This window comes from Macaca thibetana, chromosome 20 (assembly GCF_024542745.1).
Source record: "Macaca thibetana thibetana isolate TM-01 chromosome 20, ASM2454274v1, whole genome shotgun sequence".
NCBI classification, from domain to species: domain Eukaryota; kingdom Metazoa; phylum Chordata; class Mammalia; order Primates; family Cercopithecidae; genus Macaca; species Macaca thibetana.
The window spans coordinates 48,578,649-48,603,129 of NC_065597.1; the positions used below are offsets into that span (position 1 = coordinate 48,578,649).

At 55.2% G+C, this 24,481-nt stretch overlaps 6 protein-coding genes and 1 pseudogene across 8 annotated transcripts in view; 4 read left to right on the forward strand and 3 right to left on the reverse strand.

The window, feature by feature from the left end:
- LOC126944464 (sulfotransferase 1A1) overlaps positions 1–7,010 on the forward strand; it is a 35,827-nt gene extending 28,817 nt beyond the window's left edge. Inside the window, exon 8 of the mRNA XM_050773990.1 lies at positions 6,852–7,010. Coding sequence (XP_050629947.1) covers positions 6,852–6,885 — 34 coding nt within the window. The 3' untranslated portion in view covers positions 6,886–7,010. The remainder of the gene's footprint in view (positions 1–6,851) is intronic.
- The window catches only part of LOC126944476 (bolA-like protein 2), a 146,888-nt gene that overhangs the window by 34,473 nt on the left and 87,934 nt on the right, over positions 1–24,481 (reverse strand). The gene's annotated exons all lie outside the window — the stretch shown is intronic.
- On the forward strand, positions 775–6,161 carry LOC126944465 (sulfotransferase 1A1-like). Its single transcript, XM_050773993.1, has 8 exons — positions 775–891; positions 1,972–2,123; positions 2,228–2,353; positions 2,443–2,540; positions 4,683–4,809; positions 4,905–4,999; positions 5,522–5,702; positions 5,825–6,161. The coding sequence occupies exons 2-8, from the start codon at positions 1,976–1,978 to the stop codon at positions 5,935–5,937; spliced, it is 888 nt and encodes a 295-aa protein (XP_050629950.1). The 5' UTR covers positions 775–891; positions 1,972–1,975; the 3' UTR covers positions 5,938–6,161.
- LOC126944134 (WAS/WASL-interacting protein family member 3-like) lies at positions 7,737–14,244 on the reverse strand (annotated as a pseudogene).
- NUPR1 (nuclear protein 1, transcriptional regulator) overlaps positions 12,513–24,481 on the forward strand; it is a 66,836-nt gene continuing 54,867 nt past the window's right edge. Inside the window, exon 1 of the mRNA XM_050774018.1 lies at positions 12,513–12,522. The gene's annotated coding sequence lies outside the window, so the exon portion shown is untranslated. The remainder of the gene's footprint in view (positions 12,523–24,481) is intronic.
- Positions 14,021–19,309, forward strand: LOC126944444 (sulfotransferase 1A1-like). Of its 2 annotated transcripts, XM_050773945.1 has the most exons (9): positions 14,027–14,158; positions 15,287–15,438; positions 15,543–15,668; positions 15,758–15,855; positions 17,662–17,788; positions 17,884–17,978; positions 18,758–18,938; positions 19,061–19,169; positions 19,264–19,309. In XM_050773945.1, the coding sequence occupies exons 2-9, from the start codon at positions 15,291–15,293 to the stop codon at positions 19,292–19,294; spliced, it is 915 nt and encodes a 304-aa protein (XP_050629902.1). In that variant the 5' UTR covers positions 14,027–14,158; positions 15,287–15,290; the 3' UTR covers positions 19,295–19,309. The 2 variants fall into 2 exon arrangements, with proteins under 2 accessions (XP_050629903.1, XP_050629902.1); XM_050773946.1 differs by lacking the exon at positions 19,264–19,309 and having other exon boundaries at positions 14,021–14,158; positions 19,061–19,258.
- The window catches only part of LOC126944467 (SAGA-associated factor 29), a 40,753-nt gene continuing 35,684 nt past the window's right edge, over positions 19,413–24,481 (reverse strand). For both annotated transcript variants that reach the window (XM_050773996.1, XM_050773997.1), the window contains exons 5-10: positions 22,326–22,390; positions 20,978–21,107; positions 20,761–20,907; positions 20,527–20,562; positions 20,258–20,420; positions 19,413–19,613 (exon numbers count right to left, since the gene is read on the reverse strand). In XM_050773996.1, coding sequence (XP_050629953.1) covers positions 19,497–19,613; positions 20,258–20,420; positions 20,527–20,562; positions 20,761–20,907; positions 20,978–21,107; positions 22,326–22,390 — 658 coding nt within the window. In that variant the 3' untranslated portion in view covers positions 19,413–19,496. The remainder of the gene's footprint in view (positions 19,614–20,257; positions 20,421–20,526; positions 20,563–20,760; positions 20,908–20,977; positions 21,108–22,325; positions 22,391–24,481) is intronic.

A 24,481-nucleotide genomic window follows, 5' to 3' on the forward strand; every position in this document is an offset into this window, starting at 1 on the left:
AGGGTCTGTTGCCTTTCAGGGACTCTATGTTCAGAGGACTGAGGGCAACCCAGAGGGTGGCAGGCAGGGATCCTGGCCTCAGGTGGCTTGTGTCCCATGTCACCAGAAGCATGAGGGGGCAAGAGCCCCAGACTCAGGGCAGGAGCTTCCCACCTCAGAGCTGGTTCTCCTGGGGCTCCAGAAAGGAAGCTGCTGAAGTTAGCTGGCTCCCAGGGCAAGGGGACTGCAGTGTCCTTGTTCTTTCTTGTTCTATGTATCCATGCTCTGCTCCCCTCCTGCCCCTTCACTCTGCCCACACACATCACTCCAGACTGGCCTTGTGGTCAGAGTCTGGAGTGCATGGGCTGCTGGGGGCCTGTGGGCTGCACTGGGCCAGAACCCCTGGAGCTTTAAAGACTGGCCGGAGCAGGCAGGTAGGTGACCTTTCCCGGGCCTGCCTATCCCATCTTTCTCCTCCAATCCCTCCCCTCTCTTGCCTGGGTCAATTAGAGAAAGCTTGTCTGTTGGCCTGCTTGGCAGGGGCAGGTCAGGAGCCCTGTGAGAACTCAAAAAACAAAAAACAAAAAACAACCCACAAAAACAAACCCACCATTGGGCCCTTTCCCCTTTCACTCTTCTGTTTTCTACTCACCAAACCCAGTCGTGGCTTTGGAGATCACTCTCAGCTTGTCTCCAGCTGGCATACTAAGGAGGGTAATGGAGAAGCTCCCCCACCCCCAATCCTACCCCTTCCTTCCGGAAGCAAATCTAAGTCCGGCCCTAGCTCCAGATCCCTCCCACACTGGACCTACGAAACCCTCAGCACAGACAACACCCCTGCATTCCCCACATTGCACCCACACTCAGCCACTGCGGACGGGGAGGGCACAGGCCAGGTTCCCGATAGCTCAGGTGAGTGACACACTGGAAGGGCCCAGGACGCCCTCACCCTGCTCAGCTTCTGGCTCTGACATTCCAGAAATCGAGGCCTCTCCCATCCCTGCGCTTTCCCCATGGATATCCCATTTCAGACAACCCCGGCCGGCGTGAATCCCCCTCTCTTCCTTTTTTTTTTTTTTTCCCAGAGAGGCCAGGTCTTGCTGTCACCCAGGCTGGAGTGCTGTGGGATCCTGGCCACTGCAGCCTTTAATTCCTGGGCTCAAGTAATTCTCCTGCCTCAGTCTCTGGAGTAGCTAGGACTACAGGCACTCACCATCTTGCCTGATTAATTTTTTAAAACATTTTTAAAAGATTTTTAGAGATGGAGTCTTGCAATGCTGCCCAGATTGGTCTCCAACTCCTAGCCTCGGCCCTCCCTAGGGTCTGGGATTATAGGCGGGAGCCACCCTGCCTGGGCCTGTCCTCTTGCTGAGTCATCAGAGTTCTGTTCATTCCCACAGCAGGCTCTGGCCCCTAGTACCAGCTCAGTTGCTCAATGGGCCGTGTTTGTCCTGGAGCCCGGATGGACTGTGGCCGGGCAAGTGGATCACAGGCCTGGTCAGCCTGGGAGGTTTCCACATGTGAGGGGCACAGGGAACTCAAGGAGGGGAGCATCGGGGACAGGAGCCCACTGGGTGGAGGCTGGGGGCTCACAGTAGGAAATGGTGAGACAAAGGGCACTGGCTGGTAGGGAGACAGCACAGCCAGGCCCTAGAGCTTCCTCAGTGCAGCTGGACTCTCCTGGAGACCGTCACACACTCTGCTATCTGGGCCCCGCGCCGCGAGGGTGCTTTCACTGGTCTGCACCATGGCCCAGGCCCTGGGATTCTGAACAGCTCTGCAGGTGAATGAAAGGTGTGGCCAGGCTGGGGAACCACCGCATTAGAGGCTGACCGGGTTTCAGCCCCAGCCCTGCCACTGACTGGCTTTGTGAGCATGGGCAAGTCACTCAGCCTCCCTAGGCCCCAGTGACTTCCCTGAAAGCAAGAATGCCGCTTTCTTGCTGTTGTGATGGTGTTAAGGGAACAGGCCTGGCTCTGGCTCCTGACACAGGAACATGGAGCTGATCCAGGACACCTCTCGCCCGCCACTGGAGTATGTGAAGGGGGTTCCGCTCATCAAGTACTTTGCAGAGGCACTGGGACCCCTGCAGAGCTTCCGGGCCCGGCCCGATGACCTGCTCATCAGCACCTATCCCAAGTCCGGTAGGTGAGGAGGGCCACCCACCCTCTCCCAGGCGCCAGTCCCCACCTTGGCCAGCGAGGTTGTGCCCTCAGCCTGCTCACCTCCCATCTCCCTCCCTCTCCAGGGACTACCTGGGTGAGCCAGATTCTGGACATGATCTACCAAGGCGGCGACTTGGAGAAGTGTCACCGAGCTCCCATCTTCATGCGGGTGCCCTTCCTTGAGTTCAAAGTCCCAGGGATTCCCTCAGGTGTGTGACCGTGTCCTGGGTGCAAGGGGAGGGGAGGAAGACAGGGCTGGGGCTTCAGCTCACCAGACCTTCCCTGACCCACTGCTCAGGGATGGAGACTCTGAAAGACACACCGGCCCCACGGCTCCTGAAGACACACCTGCCCCTGGCTCTGCTGCCCCAGACTCTGTTGGATCAGAAGGTCAAGGTGAGGCTGGGCACAGTGTTTCACATCCGTAATCCCAGCACTTTGGGAGGCTGAGGTGGGAAGATCCCTTGAAGCCAGAAGTTCCAGACCAGTCTCTTCCAAAAAAAAAAAACAAAAAAGAAAATCAGGTATGCATAGTGGTGTGTGCCTGTAGTACCAGCTACTCAGGAGGCTGAGGTGGGAGGATCACCTGAGCCTGGGAGTTCAAGAGTGAAGTGAGTTATGATCACACCACTGCACTCCAGACTGGGTGACAGAGAAACCTTGTCTCAATAAAAGATGAAGATTAAAAAGAGGGGCTGGCAGGCGCGGTGGCTCATGCCTGTAATCCCAGCACTTTAACAGGCTGAGGCCAGCAGATCACCTGAGGTCTGGAGTTGGAGACCACCCTGGACAATATGGCAAAATCCCATCATTACTAAAAATCCGAAAAAATTAGCCAGGCATGGTGCTGGGCACCTGTAATCCCACTACTTGCTAGGCTGAGGCAGAAGAATTGCTTGAACCTGGGAGGCAGAGGCTGCAGTGAGCCGAGATCTAGCCTGGGCAAAAAGAGTGAAACTCTGTCTCAAAAAAAAAAAAAAAAAAAAAAGTTGGTGGGGGGCAGGCAGGTGGTGGCTCACTCCTGTAATCTCAGCACTTTGGGAGGTCGAGGCGGGCAGATCACCTGACGTCAGGAGTTGGAGACCACCACCCTGGCCAACATCAGGAAGCCCCGTTTGTACTAAAAATTCAAAAATAGCCAGGCGTTGGGGCAGGTGCCGGTATACTTAGCTATTCAGGAGGCTGAGGCAGGAGAACCACTTGAACCTGGCAGGCCAGTGGTTGCAGTGAGCCGAGATCGAGCCACTGCACTCCAGCCTAGGAGACACAAAGTGACTTCGTTTCAAACAACGTAAATAAATAAGTAAAGATTTTAAAAAGGTTCCAAGCGCAGTGGCTCACGTCTGTAATCCCAGCACTTTGGGAGGCTGAGCAGGGCAGATCACCTGAGGTTGGGACTTTGAGACCACCCTGAGCAACACAGAAAAACCTCATCTCTACTAAAAATACAAAATTGGCTGGGTGTGGTGGCGCATGCCTGTAATCCCAGCTGCTCAGGAGTCTGAGGCAAGAGAATCACTTGAACCCAGGAGAAGAGGTTGCGGTGAGCTGAGATCATGCCATTGCACTCCAGCCTGGGCAACAACAGCGAAACTCCCTCTCAAAAAAAAAAAAAAAAAAACGGTTTGCCACCTATGATGGCTCAGTGCTGTAATGCCAGAACTTTGGGAGGCCAAGGTGGGTGGAACGCTTGAGCTCAGGAGTTCCAGACGAGCCCGGGAAACATGAGGAGACTCCATCTCTATGAAAATGCAAAATATCAGCAGGGCATGGTGGCATGGCGCTCTAGTGCCAGCTACTTGACAGTCTGAGGTTGGAGAGTTGCTTGAGCCTGGGAGGTCAAGGTTGCAGTGAGCTATTATCACTCCAGTGCACTCCAACCTGGGCGACAGGAAAAAAGAAAGACCAAGATCTTTTTTTCTTTTCTTTCTTTTTTTTTTTTCTGAGACTCTCTGTCTCAATAAATAAATAAATAAATAAATAAATAATAAAATAAAATAAAGTAAAATATTGTCACAACAAAAAGAAAAAGCAAAGGTCCAGGTGTGGGACATGTGAATCCAGGGAAGGAGGCCCCGTCTCAGCCCAGCTTTGGTCCTGTTCTTCTGGGAAAGTCGCCCTACTTCCTCCAGCCTTGTCTCATCTTCCGCGGCGGGCGGACTGTCTGCCTCTTGCTCTGATGACCAAGAACATGAGACTCTTCAGTGTAGATCTAAGAAAGGTAGAGGGTGGGTCCTCACAGGCCCACAAAATTTGGTGGGGGTGGGAACATGCCTGGCGGAGCATGCTTTGCTCCAGATCAGAGTGTGACGCATTGATGCAGATTATATTACTTTAGAACATGATGGTCTCAGGGACCAGGCAGGGTTTTGGCTTCCAAGCAGGGTTCAGACCCCAGCTTGATCCTACCTGTGCCGTGAGATGTCAAGCAGGTCAGCCTCTAAGCCTCAGGTTCTTCCTTTGCCAAACCAAGAGATGAGCTGGCCTGTGGCAGGCTGTGTGGTGATGGTGCTGGGGTCGAGTCTTCTGCCCCCGCAGATGGTCTATGTTGCCCGCAACGCAAAGGATGTGGCGGTCTCCTACTACCACTTCTACCACATGGCCAAGGTGTACCCCGAGCCTGGGACCTGGGACAGCTTCCTGGAGAAGTTCATGGCCGGAGAAGGTGGGTTTGATGGGAGGAAGGAGGGTGTGGAGCCGAGAGGTGGTGGCTACAACGCACAGTAACCCTGTGTCGCTGCCCCCTGCCTGCTTCTCCAGTGTCCTACGGGTCCTGGTACCAGCACGTGCGGGAGTGGTGGGAGCTGAGCCACACCCACCCTGTTCTCTACCTCTTCTATGAAGACATGAAGGAGGTGAGATCATCTGTGATGCTTCCCCTCATGTGACCCCTGGGGGCAGGCACCTCACAGGTACCCGTCAAGGCTGCCCAGCCCCGTTCCTGGGTGGCCCCCATAGTAGGCCCAGATTCCACATCCTGCCTCCCTGGCCCAGGCCTCCCCGCTACAGCCCCACCTGGCAGTGGACCCCACACAGCTCTCATCTCCCGCAGCTGAGTCAGCTGCATGGGGGGCCACGGATTAGATACTTAGTCCTATTGATTATCCCCACCAAAGGGTGTGCCACCCAGGGCCACAGTCACGGAAGAAGACCATCCCGGTCCTCACCCATAGGAGCCAAGCCCAGCTCATGATGGGATCAGAGGGCAGAGAGCAATTCATTTTATCCCAGGGACCGGGGCCCCGGGGGTCGAGGAGCTGGCTCTGTGGGTTTTCTAGTGGAAGTGGCCAGTTCCCCTCTGAGGTTAGAGAAGGGGACCCCTTTTATTTTCCTGAATCGGCAAACCTAGCCTCCACTGAGGAGCCTCTGCTCCTCAGAACCCCAAAAGGGAGATTTGGAAGATCCTGGAGTTTGTGGGGCGCTCCCTGCCAGAGGAGACCGTGGACCTCATGGTTCAACACACGTCATTCAAGGAGATGAAGAAGAACCCTATGGCCAACTACACCACCGTCCCCCAGGAGTTCATGGACCACAGCATCTCCCCCTTCATGAGGAAAGGTGGGTGCCGGCCAGCACGGGGGTTTGGGGCGGGTGGGAGCAGCGGCTGGAGCCTCCCCATAGGCACTCGGGGCCTCCCCTGGGATGAGACTCCAGCTTTGCTCCCTGCCTTCCTCCTCCAGGAATGACTGGGGACTGGAAAACCACCTTCACCGTGGCGCAGAATGAGCGCTTCGATGCGGACTATGCGGAGAAGATGGCAGGCTGCAGCCTCAGCTTCCGCTCTGAGCTGTGAGAGGGGCTCCCGGGGTCACTGCAGAGGGAGTGTGAGAATCAAGCCTGACCAAGGGGCTCAAGAATCAAATATGAATTGAGGGCCAGGGACAGTGGGTTATGTCTGTAATCCCAGCAATTTGGGAGGTTGAGGTGGGAGGATCATTTGAACCCAGGAGTTCAAGACCAACCTGGGCAACATAGTGAGATTCTGTTGAAAATAATAATAATAATAATAATAATAATAATAATAATAACAAAATAAAATCAATTTTTTTTTTTTTTTTTGAGTCGGAGTCTTGCTCTGTCGCCCAGGCTGGAGTGCAGTCGTGCGATCTCAGCTCACTGCAAGCTCTGCCTCCTGGGCCCACGCCATTCTCCTGCCTCAGCCTCCAGAGTAGCTGGGACCACAGGCGCCCGCCACCATGCCTGGCTAATTTTTTGTATTTTTAGTAGAGATGGGGTTTCACCGTGTTAGCCAGGATGGTCTCGATCTCCTGACCTTGTGATCTGCCCACCTTGGCCTCCCAAAGTGCTGGGATTACAGGCGTGAGCCACCGCGCCCAGCCAATAAAATCAGCTTTTAAAAAGAGAATAAAATATGATTTGTGAGCCAAGCAGGGTGGCTCAAGCCTGTAATCCCAGTCATTTTCGAAGTTGAGACCAGAGGATCACTGGAGGACAGGAGTTTGGGACCAGCCTGATCAATGTTACAATATGCCATCCCTACAAAAATTTGAGAAAATGATCTGCACGTGGTGGTGGGCACCTGTAGTCCCAGCTACTTGGCAAGTGAAGGCAGGAGGATCACCTGAGCCAGGAAGGTTATGGCTGCAGTTGGCTGTGACTGTGGTAATCCACTCAAGCCTGAGGGACAGAGTGATCCCTGCCTGAGAAATAAAGAGTTTAATGAAAATAAATTTGATTTGTTACTAGCCTGGCCAACATGGCGAAACCCCAACTCTACTGAAAGAAAACAAACAAATATCGCAAGAACAGAAAACCAAATACCGCATGTTCTCACTCATAGGTGGGAACTGAACAATGAAATCACTTGGACACAGGAAGGGGATCATCACACACCGGGTCCTATTGTGGGGAGGGGTTGGGGGGAGGGATAGCATTAGGAGATATACCTAATGTAAATGATGAGTTAATGGGTGCAGCACACCAACATGGCACATGTATACATATGTAACTAACCTGCACGTTGTGCACATGTACCCTAGAACCTAAAGTATAATTTTAAAAAAATGGAAAAAAAAAGAAAACAAACAAACAAAAACACATAAATTAGCGGGGCGTGGTGGTGGGCGCCTGTAATCCCAGCTACTCCGGAGGCTGAGGCAGGAGAATCGCTTGAACCAGTGTGGGAGAGGGCAGAGGTTGCAGTGAGCCAAGATCGCCCCACTTCACTCCAGCCTGGCCATAAGAGTGAAACTCCATCTCTAAAAAATAATATTAATGAATAAAATAAAGTAAATTATGATTTGGGCTGGGCTCAGTGGCTTATGCCTCTAATCCCAGCACTTCAGCCTGGTGGATCATTTGAGGTCAGGAGTTGGAGACCAGCCTGGCCAACATGGTGAAACCCCATCTCTACCAAAAATACGAAATTAACTGGGAGTGTTGGCACGCACTTGTAATCCCAGTTACTTGGGAGGCTGAGGCAAGAGAATTGTGGTGAACCGAGATCGCGCCACTGCCTACCAGCCTGGGTGACAGAGCAAGACTCTGTCTTGAAAAATAAATAAATAAACAAAATAAAATAATTTAAACAGGAGACACACAGCAAAAGAAGTGCAGCATAAAGTAACTTATTGCAAAAGAAAAACTGTATTTTGAAAGTTAAGTGCATAGTAGACAATACACCTTGAGCGAGTTCAGAACAGGCTGCTCATCAGGGTGGGTCAGTGTTAATTACTGCAGGGAAACTCCCCTTATGGGAATCTCACGCAATTTTTCATAATGGGTGGGAAGCGGCGTCACTAGTGAGCATGATCTGGGTGGTCCTCTGGGTGCACATGGGCATTTGCTATACATGCCTGTTCCTAGGACACATGTCTCATTAGCATTTTAAATCTCCACCCAGGGGTGTGGTTTTTACTATTAAAATGAGCAAAAGGTCAGTTTGAGGACAGGTAAAATCAAAATGCACACGTTCTCAAAAGGGAAAGTCCCTACTGGAGATAGCTTTGCTTGAGCTCAGTGACCAGGCGAATGCTGAGGCTTACTGTGTTGGCCGTGCGGTCACCAAGGTCGCAGCATCCTGAGAAGGTGGTTGTCTTCTTGACTACCTCTCCTGCCTCACCTGGGCTCCATGCCCTGCCTTGGTCCAAACAAGGACCTCCTGCATATCTGATCAGCCTGCTCCTGACATCATCCATGGCCTGTCGCATGGCGGCTGCTTTACTCACTGTGGGGGCACGTGGGTCAGGGCATGGTAGAAGCAGGTGGTCTGGGGATACAGGGCTAGCGTGAGCTGTCCTTCTGGAATAAGGCCTCAGGGTCTGTCTCGGGGTTGGCCTTCCACTGGGGCAGCGGGATGATCCAGCGTCAGCTCAGGGTGTGTCTCCTGGCTGTAGAGGGACTTGTGTCAACCTGTGGCTGGGTGGGGATGTTCCTTCCCAGCTGTTAGGCTGCCCCCAGTCTCCATGTCCGGCCCTGGCCTGGACACTCACTCTTTGCCTTCTTCATTGATGTCATCTACCTCATACCTGTGGACAAAAGGAGGAAAACACTGGGTGTAGCCAGGGGCGCAGTCCCTGTCAAGGAGCGTGGAGGACGGGGCAGGACGAGGACCTGGTGCTCCCTGCACAGCTGGCCCCGCCCACATCACCCTCTGTGGAGCTTTTCTCCAGCTGTGCAGACAGGGAGTAGAGCGGCAGCCCAGGCAGGTGCAGCGACCAGAGAGTAGCCCCGGGGCTGGTGTCACTCACTTGTTGGTGGCATGGCTGTAACTGACCACTGCTCGTCCCCATCCACGGCCTTCACCCAGGCAGCCACCTTGTCTCCAGGTCTGGCCACGTAGTCCCCTGAGGCGGGGATGGCCCCACAGAGGGGTGGGGGCCTGTGAGCAGAACAAAGGGTCAGTCCCAGCCCCTGGGCACCAGCCCCTCCCTCGCAGCTGCTGCCCTCACTTGTCACCGGGCTTCCCGATCCACAGGGGCAGGGTCATGGCCGACTGCTGCAGCAGGGTCATCAGCACCCCTCTGCACATGGTCTTCCGGGGTGGCTCCGAGTCATTGTAGAGACCTGCGATCTTGGCCGCTGTGGGAAGGAAGGGAGGCCTGAGGCCCCAGGGACAGGTGCTGGCCCTGACCCCCCAGCATGCTGCACTGAGTTGTGGGAAGGAGCCCCTGGGAGCCCCTAGTTCCCGAGTGAGCCTGAGGGCCCAGCAGGACTGTGACTCGATCGGCCAGGTGTCCTACACAGCTGCTGTGCTGAACTACAGATGGGTGAGACGGCAGCACAGTGGGCACCCAGAGGGAGGAACCAGGGAGGGACAAAGCAGGTTTCGAGGTGTTGGTCAGGTTCTCTTCCTCATGTCAGTGCTGACCCAGAAGTGTATTTAATGAGAATTTCCTGAAATTGGAAGAATCCCGCGGGGTCGCGGAGAGGCGGAGGCGCTTCTTCGGGATCTACTTGCTCTACTGCCTGAACCCCCGTCACCAGGGCCGCGTCTACATGGGGTTCACTGTCAGCCCTGCTTCTCGGGTCCAGTAGCACAATGGGGGCCGCACAAAAGACAAGGCCCAGCCCGGGCTCAGTCGCTCACGCCTGTAATCTTAGCAGTTTGGGAAGCCAAAGCTGTCGGATCACTTGAGGTCAGCTGTGCTTCGAGAACAGCCTGGCCAACATGGTGAAACCCCGTTTCTGATAAAAATACAAACATTAGCCGGGCATGGTGGCACGAACCTGTAATTCCAGCTACTTGGGAGACTGAGACAGGAGAATCGCTAGAGCCCGGGGGGTCAGGACGTTGGTTCCAACAAGCTGAATCGCGCCATTGCACGCCTGGTGAGACCGGGAGGGTCTCCGAGGCCGGAAGAAGGCTTCCTGGAGAAGGCGGACCCCGCGAGGCACAGGCCTGATGAGAGGGACCCTCCAGGCCTGTGACAAGGGTGGGGCGTCTGGGGAGGGGACGAGGCCTGTTGCAGAGGAGGAGTGTGACAGGGAGCCCTGGGAATCTCGGCGGTGGAACTCCGGGAAGGAGCGGGCCTGGGAGGGGGGTGATGATCCAGGCTGCAGTCCAGCATGGTGGGCACGCTGGGGTCCGATGGCGCGCAGGAGGGAGAGGAGTGGGGACAGGTGGGTACCTGGGTTGGAGGAGGGGCCTGAGGTGGGCAAGTGCAAGGGGCGTGACTTCAGGCAGGGGCGGGGCCTGGGGCTCTGCTGAGGCGGGGAATGAGGACGTCACTTTCGGGTGGGATTGGAGGGGACCGGCGGTGGAGAGCGGCGGGACTCCTAGGGACATTCCCGTTCTCCTCCCCAGGGAGATAGCGCTCATAGTGCACAGCTTCCTGTCCGCCGTGGCAGCCCTTCGGCGGGTAAGGAAGGAGAGCCGGCGGCCGCTAGTGGTCGGGGTTTGGGGTGCGACCCCTGCCAGGAGCTGCCCTGATGCCCCCGTACCCTGCCGCCGTTGGAGTGGGCCTGGCACCCCCGCCCTGGGCGCGCCTCCCGCTCCTGCTGCACCCCTACTTCCGCCCGACGCACCGTACTGGCCACTGGCCTTCGGGCCTCCTCCGCCCCAGGGAGCCCCGCAGGTCCCTTTGCTGACGCCCAGCCTGAGCCTAAGCCGGACCCTGGAACCTAGAGGCCTGTGAGCCCTGAGCTCCCGCGTGCTCCGGGGGAGGTCCGCCCCAGGCACGGAGGCTCCATCGATGATCGACCGTCCAGACAACTTCGATGCTCGACCATCCAGACAACTTCGGATCCAGCTGTTTGTTGAGGAACCAGGAAACGCCCTGACAATTTTGCGACCCTGTCCCGGTCTCTAAGATGGGGATGATAGTACTTCTGGCCATTCCTGAGAACAGCAGGACCTGCCTTTTCCTTTTGACTGGAAGGTTCTTCTCTACACCTTCTGTCTTGATAACCTGCCACCTGAACAGGGAGGTCTTCCCTGGCTCCCGATTTAAAATTGCAGCTCTGATAAGCCGGGCATGGTGGCATATGCCTGTAGTCCCAGCTATGGGGGAGACTGAGGTGGGAGGATCGCTTGAGCACAGGAGTTGGAGGCTGCAGTGAGCTATGATCGCTCCACTGCACTACAGCCCGGGCAAAAGAGCAACACCGTCTCTAAAAATATAAAATAAAATTGCACCTCTTGAGTACTTCCCCCTCTGCTCCTTTTCCTGAATACTTATTATCTGACTTGCTAGGTGTTTTATTGCTCTCGTTAGTCATTATCTGACCTGCTAGGTGTTTTATTGCTCTCTTTAGTCTCTCCCACCCTAACCTTTGCACTAAACTGCCCGAGGACAGCTCTTGTCACTGCTGTAGAACAAAGTTCAGCACAGAGACGATGGCCAAGAAATAGTCAACAAAATAATGGACGATGGGCGCCTTCTACTGAGCTCCCGCTAATTGTGAGTGAGTAGAGGACTTGCCCTGGGGAAATTCAGTGACCTGCTGGGTGTTGCTGAGCTGTGAGGAAGTTCAGGTCCGGCTGCAGTGGTGAGGCTGTGACTCAATCAATCACTGCTGATGCTCACAGGACGTTCACTAGCTTAGTCCCAGGGGGCAAGGATTTTAAACCCCCACGTCCATTTCCTTATCCATAAGATGCAAATAACAGTCACCCCTTCCTCACGGGATGGAGCTGTGTGATGCCCGAAACAGTGCCTGCTGCACGGAGGGGCTTGCCACCAGCTCCCTCTCGGAGACCTCCTTGTCTCTTACCTGCCTGCTGCCTGGGATGGGATGAAGAGGCCCTTGTGTTGCCCCAACCCTGGCTGCTGGCTAAGAGCTCATGTGATCTGCCTGTCAGAGGAGTTCCTTCAGGAAGAACCAGGGCAGCTTCTGCCCCTAGAGAGCCAATGCCCTCGGTGGGTGCAGTCCCCCAGCCCCAGCCTGGTCCAGCTCTGGGAAGAGGGTGCCCAGTTGTGCAATCCAGGCCCGGGCAGCTGAGTCCTGATCTTGGTATTCAGGGCTGAGCCTGGAGGGGGGTTGTGATGCCTGACTCTGTATCTCTCTCGGCCCCATGCCTTTTTAGCTGTGAGATGTCACTGCTTTGGGTGACCTGATCTGGCTGTGCCGGATGGGCACGAAGGAAATAGAAGACTCAGAATTAGAAGACGTGAGTGGGCTTTGGCCCCGGCCTCCTACCCGACTCTCTGCCCTGGGCTGCCTGTGACCAACCTTCTTGCCTCTGCAGGCACACTGGACATCCCTGCTGGAGACCTGATCCTCAGTGTCCCCAACCCCCTCCAGATACTGGTGGCCTAGGGGAGGTCCTCAAAGACCAGTGGGATATCCACCTCGATCAGTCTCCAGGCTGTTGACACCTTAGCCAGAAGGAATTTCAGGACAAATCAGAAAGTCATGAATGTAGGGAGATATCTTGCACAGCAAAAGGACTCACTCAAGAAGGGGAATGTGGGGGTCCTCAAGAGAGTGTCTCATGCCCTGTGAGGTTTGGGACTAACCTTTATGGGCTTCTTTAACTAAAGAGGGGTATATTCATGAAGATTCCAGGAAAAGGTAAAGATTTCTCAAGACCGTGGTGCCACAATTTACACCCAAATCCAGGTGTTCCTGGAGCCATCTTGGCACTGGCGGGTGTATGGTTTCGTATGTTACTGATCGTACAATGAGATCCTAGGTGAAACCTACATCAAATATGGCGCCATGTTGTGTCTGGTTGGTCAGAGCCAGCTTGGTCCTCATCCTATTTTTCAGGGACTTATTGGCCCTTAGTATATGCAGCTATTTCAAGTTTCCTTCTTCTGGTCATGTGAAACTGCTGCTTGGGATTTTCTATTCACTTGCTACCACTCTATTAATCTCACATTCTTGCCTCTTTTCTGTGCCACCCCGTGTGGGTCCGACCCGTTGTTACTGGAGTGCAATGCAAAGTCTGAGTCAAGGGGGCCTCCTGAAGGTTGCTAGGGCAGGGGCAGAGCTAGTAGCTGGAGGACATGCCAGTCACGGGGATTCCTCAGGGGCACAGAGGAGGGTGGTGGGGCCTGTGGCCCTAGCAGGGGAGCAGCCTCTCCTCTGCCTGGAAGCCCCATGCCTCAGCTTTCCCCGCTTGCCTCTGAGCTCACGCAGCTCTTGGAAGGCTTGGGAGACTTACCTTTACTCAGATGGTTGGTTACTTGTCTCGCACCCAGCTTGACCTTGGACTTTAAATAGTGAGGACAAAGAACAAGGAGGATGGGGGGATGCCCTCCTTCCACAGGGCCCTGTGGCTTCCAAGCCTCAACTTCCTCTGGCCTCTGTCTGTGGAGCCTCCTTCAAACCCAGGGAAAGAAAGGTACCTGCCAGGGTTCATCTAGGATCCTCTACTGATGCTCTGTGAGGTCCCCTGGGAGCCATGAAGCTGGGGCTGGTTCCCAGGGCAAGGGGACTGCATTGTCCTTATTCTTTCTTGTTCTATGCATCCATACTCTGCTCCCCTCCTGCCCCTTCACTCTGCCCACACACATCACTCCAGACTGGCCTTGTGGTCAGAGCCTGGAGTGCATGGGCTGCTGGGGGCCTGTGGGCTGCACTGGGCCAGAACCCCTGGCGCCTTCAAGACTGGCCTGGAGCTGGCAGGTAGGTGACCTTTCCTGGTCCTACCTATCCCATCTTTCTCCTCCAATCCCTCCTCTCTCTTGCCTGGGTCAATTAGAAAAAGCTTGTCTGTTGGCCTGCTTGGCAGGGGCAGGTCAGGTGCCCTGTGAGAACTCAAAAAACAAAAAACAAAAAACAACCCACAAAAACAAACCCACCATTGGGCCCTTTCCCCTTTCATTCTTCTGTTTTCTACACACCAAACCCAGTCGTGGCTTTGGAGATCACTCTAAGCTTGTCTCCAGCTGGCATACTAAGGAGGGTAATGGAGAAGTTCCTCCACCCCCAACCCCACCCCTTCCTTCCGGAAGCATATCTAAGTCCGGCCCTAGCTCCAGATCCCTCCCACACTGGACCTACGAAACCCTCAGCACAGACAACACCCCTGCATTCCCCACATTGCACCCACACTCAGCCACTGTGGGCAAGGAGGGCACAAGGCCAGGTTCCCGAGAGCTCAGGTGAGTGACACACTGGAAGGGCCCAGGGCGCCCTCACCCTGCTCAGCTTCTGGCTCCGACATTCCAGAAGCCGAGGCCTCTCCCATCCCTGCGCTTTCCCCTTGGATATCCCATTTCAGACAACCCAGCCGGCGTGAATCCCCCTCCCTTGGATATCCCATTTCAGACAACCCCGGCCGGCGTGAATCCCCCTCCCTTGCTTTTTTTTTTGTTTTTTTCTGGGGAGGCCAGGTCCTGCTGTCACCCAGGCTGGAGTGCTGTGGGATCCTGGCCACTGCAGCCTTTAATTCCTGGGCTCAAGTAATTCTCCTGCCTCAGCCTCTGGAGTAGCTAGGACTACAGGCACTCACCATCCTGCCTGGTTAATTTTTTAAAACATTTTTTAAAGATTTTTAGAGATGGAGTCTTGCAATGCTGCCCAGATTGGTCTCCAACTCCTAGCCTCGGCCCTCCCTAGGGTCTGGGATTATAGGCGGGAGCCACCCTGCCTGGGCCTGTCCTCTTGCTGAGTCATCAGTTTTGTTCATTCCCACAGCAGGCTCTGGCCCCTAGTACCAGCTCAGTTGCTCAATGGGCCACGTTTGTCCTGGAGCCCGGATGGACTGTGGCTGAGCAAGTGGATCACAGGCCTGGTCAGCCTGGGAGGTTTCCACATGTGAGGGGCACAGGGAACTCAAGGAGGGGAGCATCGGGGACAGGAGCCCACTGGGTGGAGGCTGGGGGCTCACAGTAGGAAATGGTGAGACAAAGGGCACTGGCTGGTAGGGAGACAGCACAGCCAGGCCCTAGAGCTTCCTCAGTGCAGCTGGACTCTCCTGGAGACCATCACACACTCTGCTATCTGGGCCCCGCGCCGCGAGGGTGCTTTCACTGGTCTGCACCATGGCCCAGGCCCTGAGATTTTGAACAGCTCTGCAGGTGAATGAAAGGTGTGGCCAGGCTGGGGAACCACCGCATTAGAGGCTGACCGGGTTTCAGCCCCAGCCCCGCCACTGACTGGCTTTGTGAGCGTGGGCAAGTCACTCAGCCTCCCTAGGCCCCAGTGACTTCCCTGAAAGCAAGAATGCCGCTTTCTTGCTGTTGTGATGGTGTTAAAGGAAGTGGGCCTGGCTCTGGCTCCTGACACAGGAACATGGAGCTGATCCAGGACACCTCTCGCCCGCCACTGGAGTACGTGAAGGGGGTTCCGCTCATCAAGTACTTTGCAGAGGCACTGGGACCCCTGCAGAGCTTCCGGGCCCGGCCCGATGACCTGCTCATCAGCACCTATCCCAAGTCCGGTAGGTGAGGAGGGCCACCCACCCTCTCCCAGGCGCCAGTCCCCACCTTGGCCAGCGAGGTTGTGCCCTCAGCCTGCTCACCTCCCATCTCCCTCCCTCTCCAGGGACTACCTGGGTGAGCCAGATTCTGGACATGATCTACCAAGGTGGTGACCTGGAGAAGTGTCGCCGAGCTCCCATCTTCATGCGGGTGCCCTTCCTTGAGTTCAAAGCCCCAGGGATTCCCTCAGGTGTGTGACCGTGTCCTGGGTGCAAGGGGAGGGGAGGAAGACAGGGCTGGGGCTTCAGCTCACCAGACCTTCCCTGACCCACTGCTCAGGGATGGAGACTCTGAAAGACACACCGGCCCCACGGCTCCTGAAGACACACCTGCCCCTGGCTCTGCTGCCCCAGACTCTGTTGGATCAGAAGGTCAAGGTGAGGCTGGGCACAGTGTTTCACATCTGTAATCCCAGCACTTTGGGAGGCTGAGGTGGGAAGATCCCTTGAAGCCAGAAGTTCCAAATCAGTCTCGTCCAAAAAAAAAAAAAAAATCAGGTATGCATAGTAGTGTGTGCCTGTAGTACCAGCTACTCAGGAGGCTGAGGTGGGAGGATCACCTGAGCCTGGGAGTTCAAGAGTGAAGTGAGCTATGATCACACCACTGCACTCCAGACTGGGTGACAGAGAAACCTTGTCTCAAAAAAAGATGAAGAATAAAAAGAGGGGCCGGCTGGCGCGGTGGCTCACGCCTGTAATCCCAGCACTTTAAGAGACTGAGGCAGGCAAATCACTTTAGACTAGGAGCTCGAGACCAGCCTGGCCTACATGGCAAAACCCCATCTCTACTAAAAACACAAAAAAATTAGCCAGGTGTGGTGGCGGACATCTGTAATCCCAGCCACTTGGGAGGCCGAGGCAGGAGAATTGCTTGAACCCGGGAGGCAGAGGTTGCAGTCAACCGAGATCTCACCATTGCACTGCAGCCTGGGAAACATGAGTAAAACTGTCTCAAGGAAAAAAAAAAAAAGGGGGAGCTGGGCCTGTTGTGGCTCACACCTGTAATACCAGCAGTTTGGGAGGCTGAGGTGGGCAGATCACCCAAGGTCAGGAGTTCGAGATCCTCCTGGCCAACATGAAGAAACCTCATCTCTACTAAAAATACAAAAATTAGCCAGGCGTTGAGGCAGGCGCCTATAATCCCAGCTAGTCAGGATGCTGACGTGTGAGAATCGCTTGACCTGAGAGTCGGTGGTTGCAGTGAGCTGAGATCATGCCACTGCACTTCAGCCTGGGAGACAGAACGAGACTTCGTTTCAAACAAATAAATATTTAAAAAGGTTTGCCACCTGTGATGGCTCACTGCTGTAATGTCAGCACTTTGGGAGGCTAACGTGGGTGGAACACTTGAGCTCAGGAGTTCTAGACCAGCCCAAGAAACACGGGGAGACTCCATCTCTGTAAAAAATACAAAATATCAGTAGGGCATGGTGGTATGGCGCTGCAGTGCCAGATGCTCAAAAGTCCGAGGCTGGAGGATTGCTTGAGCCTAGGGGGTCAAGGTTGCAGTGAGCTATTATCACTCCAGTGCACTCCAACCTGGGCGACAGGAAAAAAGAAAGACCAAGGTCTTTTTTTTTTTTTTGAGACAGAATCTCAGAGCTCAGGAGCTCCTGAGAGAGAGTCACAAAAAAAAAAAAAAAAAATCCCACAACACACACAACAACCAGAAAAATCAAAGGTCCAGGTAAGGTGTGGGGCATGTGAATCCAGGGAAGGAGGCCCCGGCTCAGCCCAGCTTTGGTCCTGTTCTTCTGAGAAAGTCGCCTCACTTCCTCCAGCCTTGTCTCATCTTCCGCGGCAGGGGACTGTCTGCCTCTTGCTCTGATGACCAAGAACATGAGACTTCAGTGTAGATCTAAGAAAGGTAGAGGGTGGGTCCTCACAGGCCCACAAAATTTGGTGGTGGTGGCAACATGCCTGGCGGAGCATGCCTTGCTCCAGATCAGGGTGTGACGCATTGATGCAGATTATATTACTTTAGAATATGATGGTCTCAGGGACCAGGCAGGATTTTGGCTTCTGAGCAGGGTTCAGACCCCGGCTTGATCCTACCTGTGCCGTGAGATGTCAAGCAAGTCAGCCTCTAAGCCTCAGGTTCTTCCTTTGCCAAACCAAGAGATGAGCTGGCCTGTGGCGGGCTGTGTGGTGATGGTGCTGGGGTCGAGTCTTCTGTCCCCGCAGATGGTCTATGTTGCCCGCAACGCAAAGGATGTGGCGGTCTCCTACTACCACTTCTACCACATGGCCAAGGTGCACCCTGAGCCTGGGACCTGGGACAGCTTCCTGGAGAAGTTCATGGCCGGAGAAGGTGGGTTTGACGGGAGGAAGGAGGGTGTGGAGCCGAGAGGTGGTGGCTACAACGCACAGTAACCCTGTGTCGCTGCCCCCTGCCCGCTTCTCCAGTGTCCTACGGGTCCTGGTACCAGCACGTGCGGGAGTGGTGGGAGCTGAGCCACACCCACCCTGTTCTCTACCTCTTCTATGAAGACATGAAGGAGGTGAGACCACCTGTGATGCTTCCCCTCATGTGACACCTGGGGGCAGGCACCTCACAGGGACCCGCCAAGGCCACCCAGCCACCTCCCTGGGCGGCCCCCACAACAGGCCCAGATTCCCCATCCTGCCTCCCTGGCCCAGGCCTCCCCGCTACAGCCCCACCTGGCAGCAGGTCCCACACAGCTCTCATCTCCTGTGCCTGAGTCAGCTACATGGGTGGCCACGGATCAGCTGTTTTTTTTTAAGACCAAGTCTTGCTCTGTTGTCCAGGATGGCGTGCAATGGTGTGATCTCAGCTCAGTATAACCTCCTCCTCCCAGGTTCAAGTGATTCTCCTGCCTCAGCCTCCTGAGTAGCTGGGATTACAGGTCCACACTGCCACGCCTGGCTAATTTTTGTGTTTTGCCATGTTGGCCAGGTGGGTCTCCATCTCCTGAGCTCAGGTGATCCGCCTGCCTCAGCCTCCCAAAGTGTTGGTATTACAGGCCTGGACCATGGTCACCCTCCATGGATCAGCTCTCTATTCCGATTCCTTCTCCCTGACAACGGTTATGCCACCCAGGGCCACAGTCACGGAAGAAGACCATCCCGGTCCTCACCCATAGGAGCCAAGTCCAGCTCATGATGGGATCACAGGGACCGGGGCCCCGGGGTCGAGGAGCTGGCTCTGTGGGTTTTCTAGTGGAAGTGGCCAGTTCCCCTCTGAGGTTAGAGAAGGGGACCCCTTTTATTTTCCTCAATCAGCAAACCTAGCCTCCACTGAGGAGCCTCTGCTCCTCAGAACCCCAAAAGGGAGATTCGGAAGATCCTGGAGTTTGTGGGGCGCTCCCTGCCAGAGGAGACCGTGGACCTCATGGTTCAACACACGTCATTCAAGGAGATGAAGAAGAACCCTATGACCAACTACACCACCGTCCCCCAGGAGTTCATGGACCACAGCATCTCCCCCTTCATGAGGAAAGGTGGGTGCCGGCCAGCACGGGGGTTTGGGGCTGGTGGGAGCAGCGGCTGGAGCCTCCCCATAGGCACTCGGGGCCTCCCCTGGGATGAGACTCCAGCTTTGCTCCCTGCCTTCCTCCTCCAGGAATGACTGGGGACTGGAAAACCACCTTCACCGTGGCGCAGAATGAGCGCTTTGATGCGGACTATGCGGAGAAGATGGCAGGCTGCAGCCTCAGCTTCCGCTCTGAGCTGTGAGAGGGGCTCCCGGGGTCACTGCTGAGGGAGTGTGCGAATCAAGCCTGACCAAGCGGCTCAAGAATAAAGTATGATTTGTGTTCAATGCAGAGTCTCCATTTCAAGCCAAGAGAAACCATGAGCTGAAAGAGTGATCGCCCACTGGGGCCAAATACGGCCACCTCCCCACTCCAGCTCCCCAACTTGCCCTATTTGGAGAGGGGAGAGGGTCTGGAGAAGTAAAACCCAGGAAACGAGTGGAGGAGGAATGTCTGTTTAATCCCAGCACATCCTCTGCTGTCCTGCCCTGTGTCGTTGGGGGATGGTGAGTCCACCAGGCAGCGTCACTTTTTCTTGGGCTCCTTACAAGCCACCACGTACCTCTGAGCCACATTCAGGGGAGGGGAATAGCCGTCTGCATAGGAGGTGTCTTCAAATAGGACCGAGTAGTCATCCTGGGGCTGTGTGGCAGGCAGACAGGAGGGCTGCTCAGAGACCCCAGGCCAGGACAGGCACCCCCTTCTCCCAGCCTAGACCACAGGAGCCTCTGGGCTGTGGACTCTCAGCCACTCTCATCATCCTTCACTCTGGGGTCAAGATGTCTTGGCCCGGTCCCTGCTGCTACACAGCTCTTTTCTCAGTGGCTGGAGACCCAGGGCAGTGAAAAGGGTGGGGAGAGGAAGGGACGCTGACTCCCTTCCTAATGGGGCCATAGCTGGAGGGTCTGCTGCCTTTCAGGGACCCAGGGCAACCCAGATGGTGGCAGGTAGGGATCCTAGCCTCAGGTGGCTTGTGTCCCATGTCACCAGGAGCATAAGGGGGTAGGAGCCCGGGGCTCAGGGCAGGAGCTTCCCATCTCAGAGCTAGTTCTCCTAGGAATGCAGAAAGGGAGTTGCTGACTCAGGGCTTGCCAAGACTGCCAGGGCTTGCAAGGGGATGGTGACCTTTGGGGCTGGAGTGGAAGAGGGAGGGCAGCTGGTGGGTGCTGTCAGCTTGGAGCCTGTGAGATAAGGACAAGGGGAGGGAGGGGGTAGAGGACCCCTTGTCTGTCTGATCAGCCTGTTCCTGACATCACCCATGGCCTCTCCCATGGAGGCTGGTTTACCCGCTGTGGGGGTGCGTGGATCAGGGCACGGTAGAAGCAGGTGGTCTGGGGATATAAGGCCAGCACGAGCTGCTCCTTCTGAAACAAGGCCTCGGGGTCCGTCTCTGGGTTGGCCTTCCACTGGGGCAGCGGGATGACACGGCGCCGGCTCAGGGTGTGTCTCCTGGGAGAAGAGGGGCTTATATCAACATGTGGCCAGGTGGGGATGCTCCTTCCCAGACGTTAGGCTGCCCCCAGGCTCCGTGCCCTGCCCTGGCCTAGACACTCACTCTTTGCCTTCTTCATCGATGTCGTCTACCTCATACCTGTGGACAAAAGGAGGAAAACGCTGGATGCAGCCAGGGGTGCAGTCCCTGTCGGGGAGTGAGGATGGGGGAGGACCTGGTGCTCCTTGCACAGTTGGCCTCTGGGGAGCTTTTCTCCTGCTGTGCAGACGGGAAGCAGAGCGGCAGCCCAGGCAAGTTCGGTGACCAGAAAGCAGCCCCGGGGCTGGTGTCACTCACTTGTTGGTGGCATGGCTGTAACTGACCACCTCGGCCAGGATCCACTGCTCGTCCCCATCCACGGCCTTCACCCGGGCAGCCACCTTGTCTCCAGGTCTGGCCACATAGTCCCCTGAGGCGGGGATGGCCCCACAGAGGGGTGGGGGCCTGTGAGCAGAACAAAGGGTCAGTCCCAGCCCCTGGGCACCAGCCCCTCCCTCGCAGCTGCTGCCCTCACTTGTCACCGGGCTTCCCGATCCACAGGGGCAGGGTCATGGCCGACTGCTGCAGCAGGGTCATCAGCACCCCTCTGCGCATGGTCTTCCGGGGTGGCTCCGAGTCATTGTAGAGACCTGCGATCTTGGCCGCTGTGGGAAGGAAGGGAGGCCTGAGGCCCCAGGGACAGGTGCTGGCCCTGACCCCCCAGCATGCTGCACTGAGCTGTTGGAGGACCCCCTGGGAGCGCCCAGTTCCTGAGTGAGCCCGAGGGCCCAGCAGGACTGTGACCCTATCGGCCATGTGTCAACACCTATAGGGGCTGCTGCGCTGAACCACAGTTGAGTGAGAGGGCAGCACAGCGCACACCCAGGGGGAGGAAGCAGAAGAAAGAAAGCAGTTTCCGAGGTGCTGTTCAGGCTGTGTTTGCTGATCTGAATGCTGGTTACAGAAGTGTGTTTAGTTAGTGAATATGTCATTGAACTCTGCACTTACATGTACTTTTCTCCTATTAATATACGTTGTAATTCAATAAAAAGTTAAAAAGAACACAACAGGCCGGGCGCGGTGGCTCAAGTCTGTAATCCCAGCACTTTGGGAGGCCGAGACGGGCGGATCACAAGGTCATGAGATCGAGACCATCCTGGTTAACATGGTAAAACCCCGTCTCTACTAAAAAATACAAAAAAACTAGCCGGGCGTGGTGGTGGGCGCCTGTAGTCCCAGCTACTCGGGAGGCTGAGGCAGGAGAATGGCATAAACCCGGGAGGCGGAGCTTGCAGTGAGCTGAGATCCAGCCACTGCATTCCAGCCTGGGCGACAGAATGAGACTCTGTCTCAAAAAAAAAAAAAAAGAGCCACAACAATTAAATGTGCACCTTCAACCTCCTTAGGCACGGCTGGACACCCCACTTGACTTCACACAGAACCAGCATGGCTGTGTGGGTCATTGATGTGCCAAGATTCTGCCCACCGTGACTGTTGGGAGGGCAGACGGGTAGGAGAGCGTAATGCAGGCTGAAGGGGTCTGGAAGGCTGGCTTTACGACACACAGTGGGTGGCTCTGCAGAACCAGCCAGGACAAGAGATGGGCGTGGGCCATGGCAGGAAGGAGGGGGTGACTGGCCCAGGCCCCAGAAGGGGCAGGTGATGAGGGGCTGCAGTGGGATGATCTCTGGCTGCTGAGGGAGAACTGGGAAACCCCTGCCTCTGGGCGCTGGGAATGATCTCCTGTCCCTTCTCAGTGGCAGAGCCTCCGTGGGAGGATCCCAGCAGGCGGTGGCTGCAGGCCCCCACGGGAGGGTGACTGCTGCCCGAAGGGCCTCCCCTGTCCTAGCAAAGGACCTCCCAGCACATCCTCTCCCACTCACCAATCCGCCTCTCCTCCAACAGAGACTTGATTTCCGCGATCTTGTCCAGAGCTTTCCGAAGGATGCTGAGGGCGGGGAGAAGGGAGAAAGAGGGTTTGGTTGACACACATAGCACAGACTTCATTTCCATTTTTTCTGTTTTGGGTCTCCCTATATTGCCCAGGCTGGTCCCAGGCTCCAGCAGTCCCTCCTGCGCAGGTGGAATGACAGGTGTGTGCAGTTTCCTGTTCTGGTCAAGGCAGGCTGGGTTATTCAGACCAACCTCACTGGTGAAAACTAGAAATCTGCCTGGGTGTGGTGGCTCACGCCTGTAATCCCAGCACTTTGGGAGGCCGAGGAGGGTGGATCACCTGAGGTCAGGAGTTCAAGACCAGCATGACCAACATGGCGAAAATCCATTTGTACTAAAAATACAAAATTAGCCAGGCGTGGTGGCGAGCATCTGTAACTGTATTCCCACCTACTTGGGAGGCTGAGGCAGGAGAATCGCTTGAACCTGGGAGGCAGAGGTTAGTGAGCCGAGATCACGTCATTGCACTCCAACCTGGGCAAAAAAGAACGAAACTCCATCTCAGGAAAAAAAAAGAAAAAGAAAACTAGAAATCTTCAGTATGTGTTTTTTTAGTCTTAAGAACATAAAAAATAAGGTGGTAGAAAGCAGCAGGCCAAAAACTAAGAGAATACAGGATCCCAGAGAGGAAAGGACACAGGCAAGCGGCCTTCGGCAAACCCTGCAGAAAGGCTGCCAGAACCTCCTGAAATGAGGAGAGGGGGCCTCAGGTCTACCCCAGGTCACGCAAAAGGAGGGGAGACTCTGGGTAGAGGTGCTGGCTCAGAGCAGTACTGGGTGGAAGGAACTCATCCTTTCTGAAAGGTTGCACCCAAAGACAGACCGCTGCATGGCCTTGCAGCCGCAGGAAGCCTCTGTGACGTTTATGGGGATTCCAGGGTGGCAGGAACCCAAAGAACCCAGCAGAAGCAAACACAGAGCTTTGCTGAAGTCAGGCTTCTTCATCCTAAATCTCAGGAAATCTTCCCAAAGAGTATTTCCACAGCAGGGCTGGCTGTGGTGGCTCACGCCTGTAATCCCAGCACTTTAGGAGGCTGAGGCAGGGGGATCACTTAAGGTCAGGAGCTCGAGACCAGCCTGGCCAACATAGCAAAACTCGTTCTCTACTAAAAATACAAAAATTAGCCCGGCATGGTGGCGGGCATCTGTAATCCCAGCTACTTGGGATGCTGAAGCAAGAGAATCGCTTGAACCTTGGGGGCAGAGCTTGTAGTGAGCCGAGATCGTGCCACTGCACTCTAGCCTGGGTGACAGAGCAAAACTCCATTTAAAAAAATAAGAATATTTCCACAGCAGTCAGCAGCACAAACTCCACTTTGGGTCATTTTATTCTCCCCCGATACCATGGCAAACCCTGGTCCATTCCTCTGGCAAGCGCTTCTGAAATGACCCAGAGTTCTAAAGACCTTTGTGCGGCAGGAGGGAGACGCATAGGAACTGGGCATGATGCAGCATCTCGGGAGGTGTCTGGGGGTGCCCCAGGGCATGGGACTCATGGACGTCACCAGGCCAGGGCCAAAAGATGGAGGTAGGCCAAGCGCAGCCAAAAAAACGCAGGGACAGGAAACAGCTTGCCTGCTGCGTACGATGCAGGGATGGCCCAGCCAGTGTCACCTCAGGCTGTGAGCACTGGGACCCCAGAAAGCAGAGAAGGAGCAAGAGCCACGGGGCCAAAGAGAACTCTGAGAGTCTCATCACTGGTGCCAGGCCTGTTTGGAGGACATAGTTTTATGCAGCCTGTCCTAAATTGTCTTCTGTGACATGTTACTGAAGTGGCTTTCAAACCTTGGTGGGCATCAGAATCTCCTGGGGGAACTTTAAAAAATCTCAATTGTTTCATGCACAAATCACAAATGGATGCTAAAACTAGTGTGTTTGATATAAACGGGATAGTTACAGTCTCAAAGTATCTCCCTACAAGACACTTACTAATTATGCAATGGAGGCCAGGTACAGAGGCTCACACCTGTAATCCCAGCACTTTGGGAGGCCGAGGTGGGTGGAATGCTTGAACTGAGGAGTTCAAGACCAGCCTGGGCAACATGGCGAAACCCCATCTCTACAAAAAATACAAAAATTAGGTGGG

Bases quoted from the DNA above. Each gene is read 5' to 3' on its own strand.
- LOC126944465 (XM_050773993.1), top strand. From the start codon at position 1,976: ATGGAGCTGATCCAGGACACCTCTCGCCCGCCACTGGAGTATGTGAAG. The intron at 2,354-2,442 runs GTGTGTGACCGT...CCCACTGCTCAG, and splicing joins AGTCCCAGGGATTCCCTCAG to GGATGGAGACTCTGAAAGAC. The intron at 5,000-5,521 runs GTGAGATCATCT...TCTGCTCCTCAG, and splicing joins TCTATGAAGACATGAAGGAG to AACCCCAAAAGGGAGATTTG.
- LOC126944444 (XM_050773945.1), top strand. From the start codon at position 15,291: ATGGAGCTGATCCAGGACACCTCTCGCCCGCCACTGGAGTACGTGAAG. The intron at 15,669-15,757 runs GTGTGTGACCGT...CCCACTGCTCAG, and splicing joins AGCCCCAGGGATTCCCTCAG to GGATGGAGACTCTGAAAGAC. The intron at 15,856-17,661 runs GTGAGGCTGGGC...CTGTCCCCGCAG, and splicing joins TGTTGGATCAGAAGGTCAAG to ATGGTCTATGTTGCCCGCAA.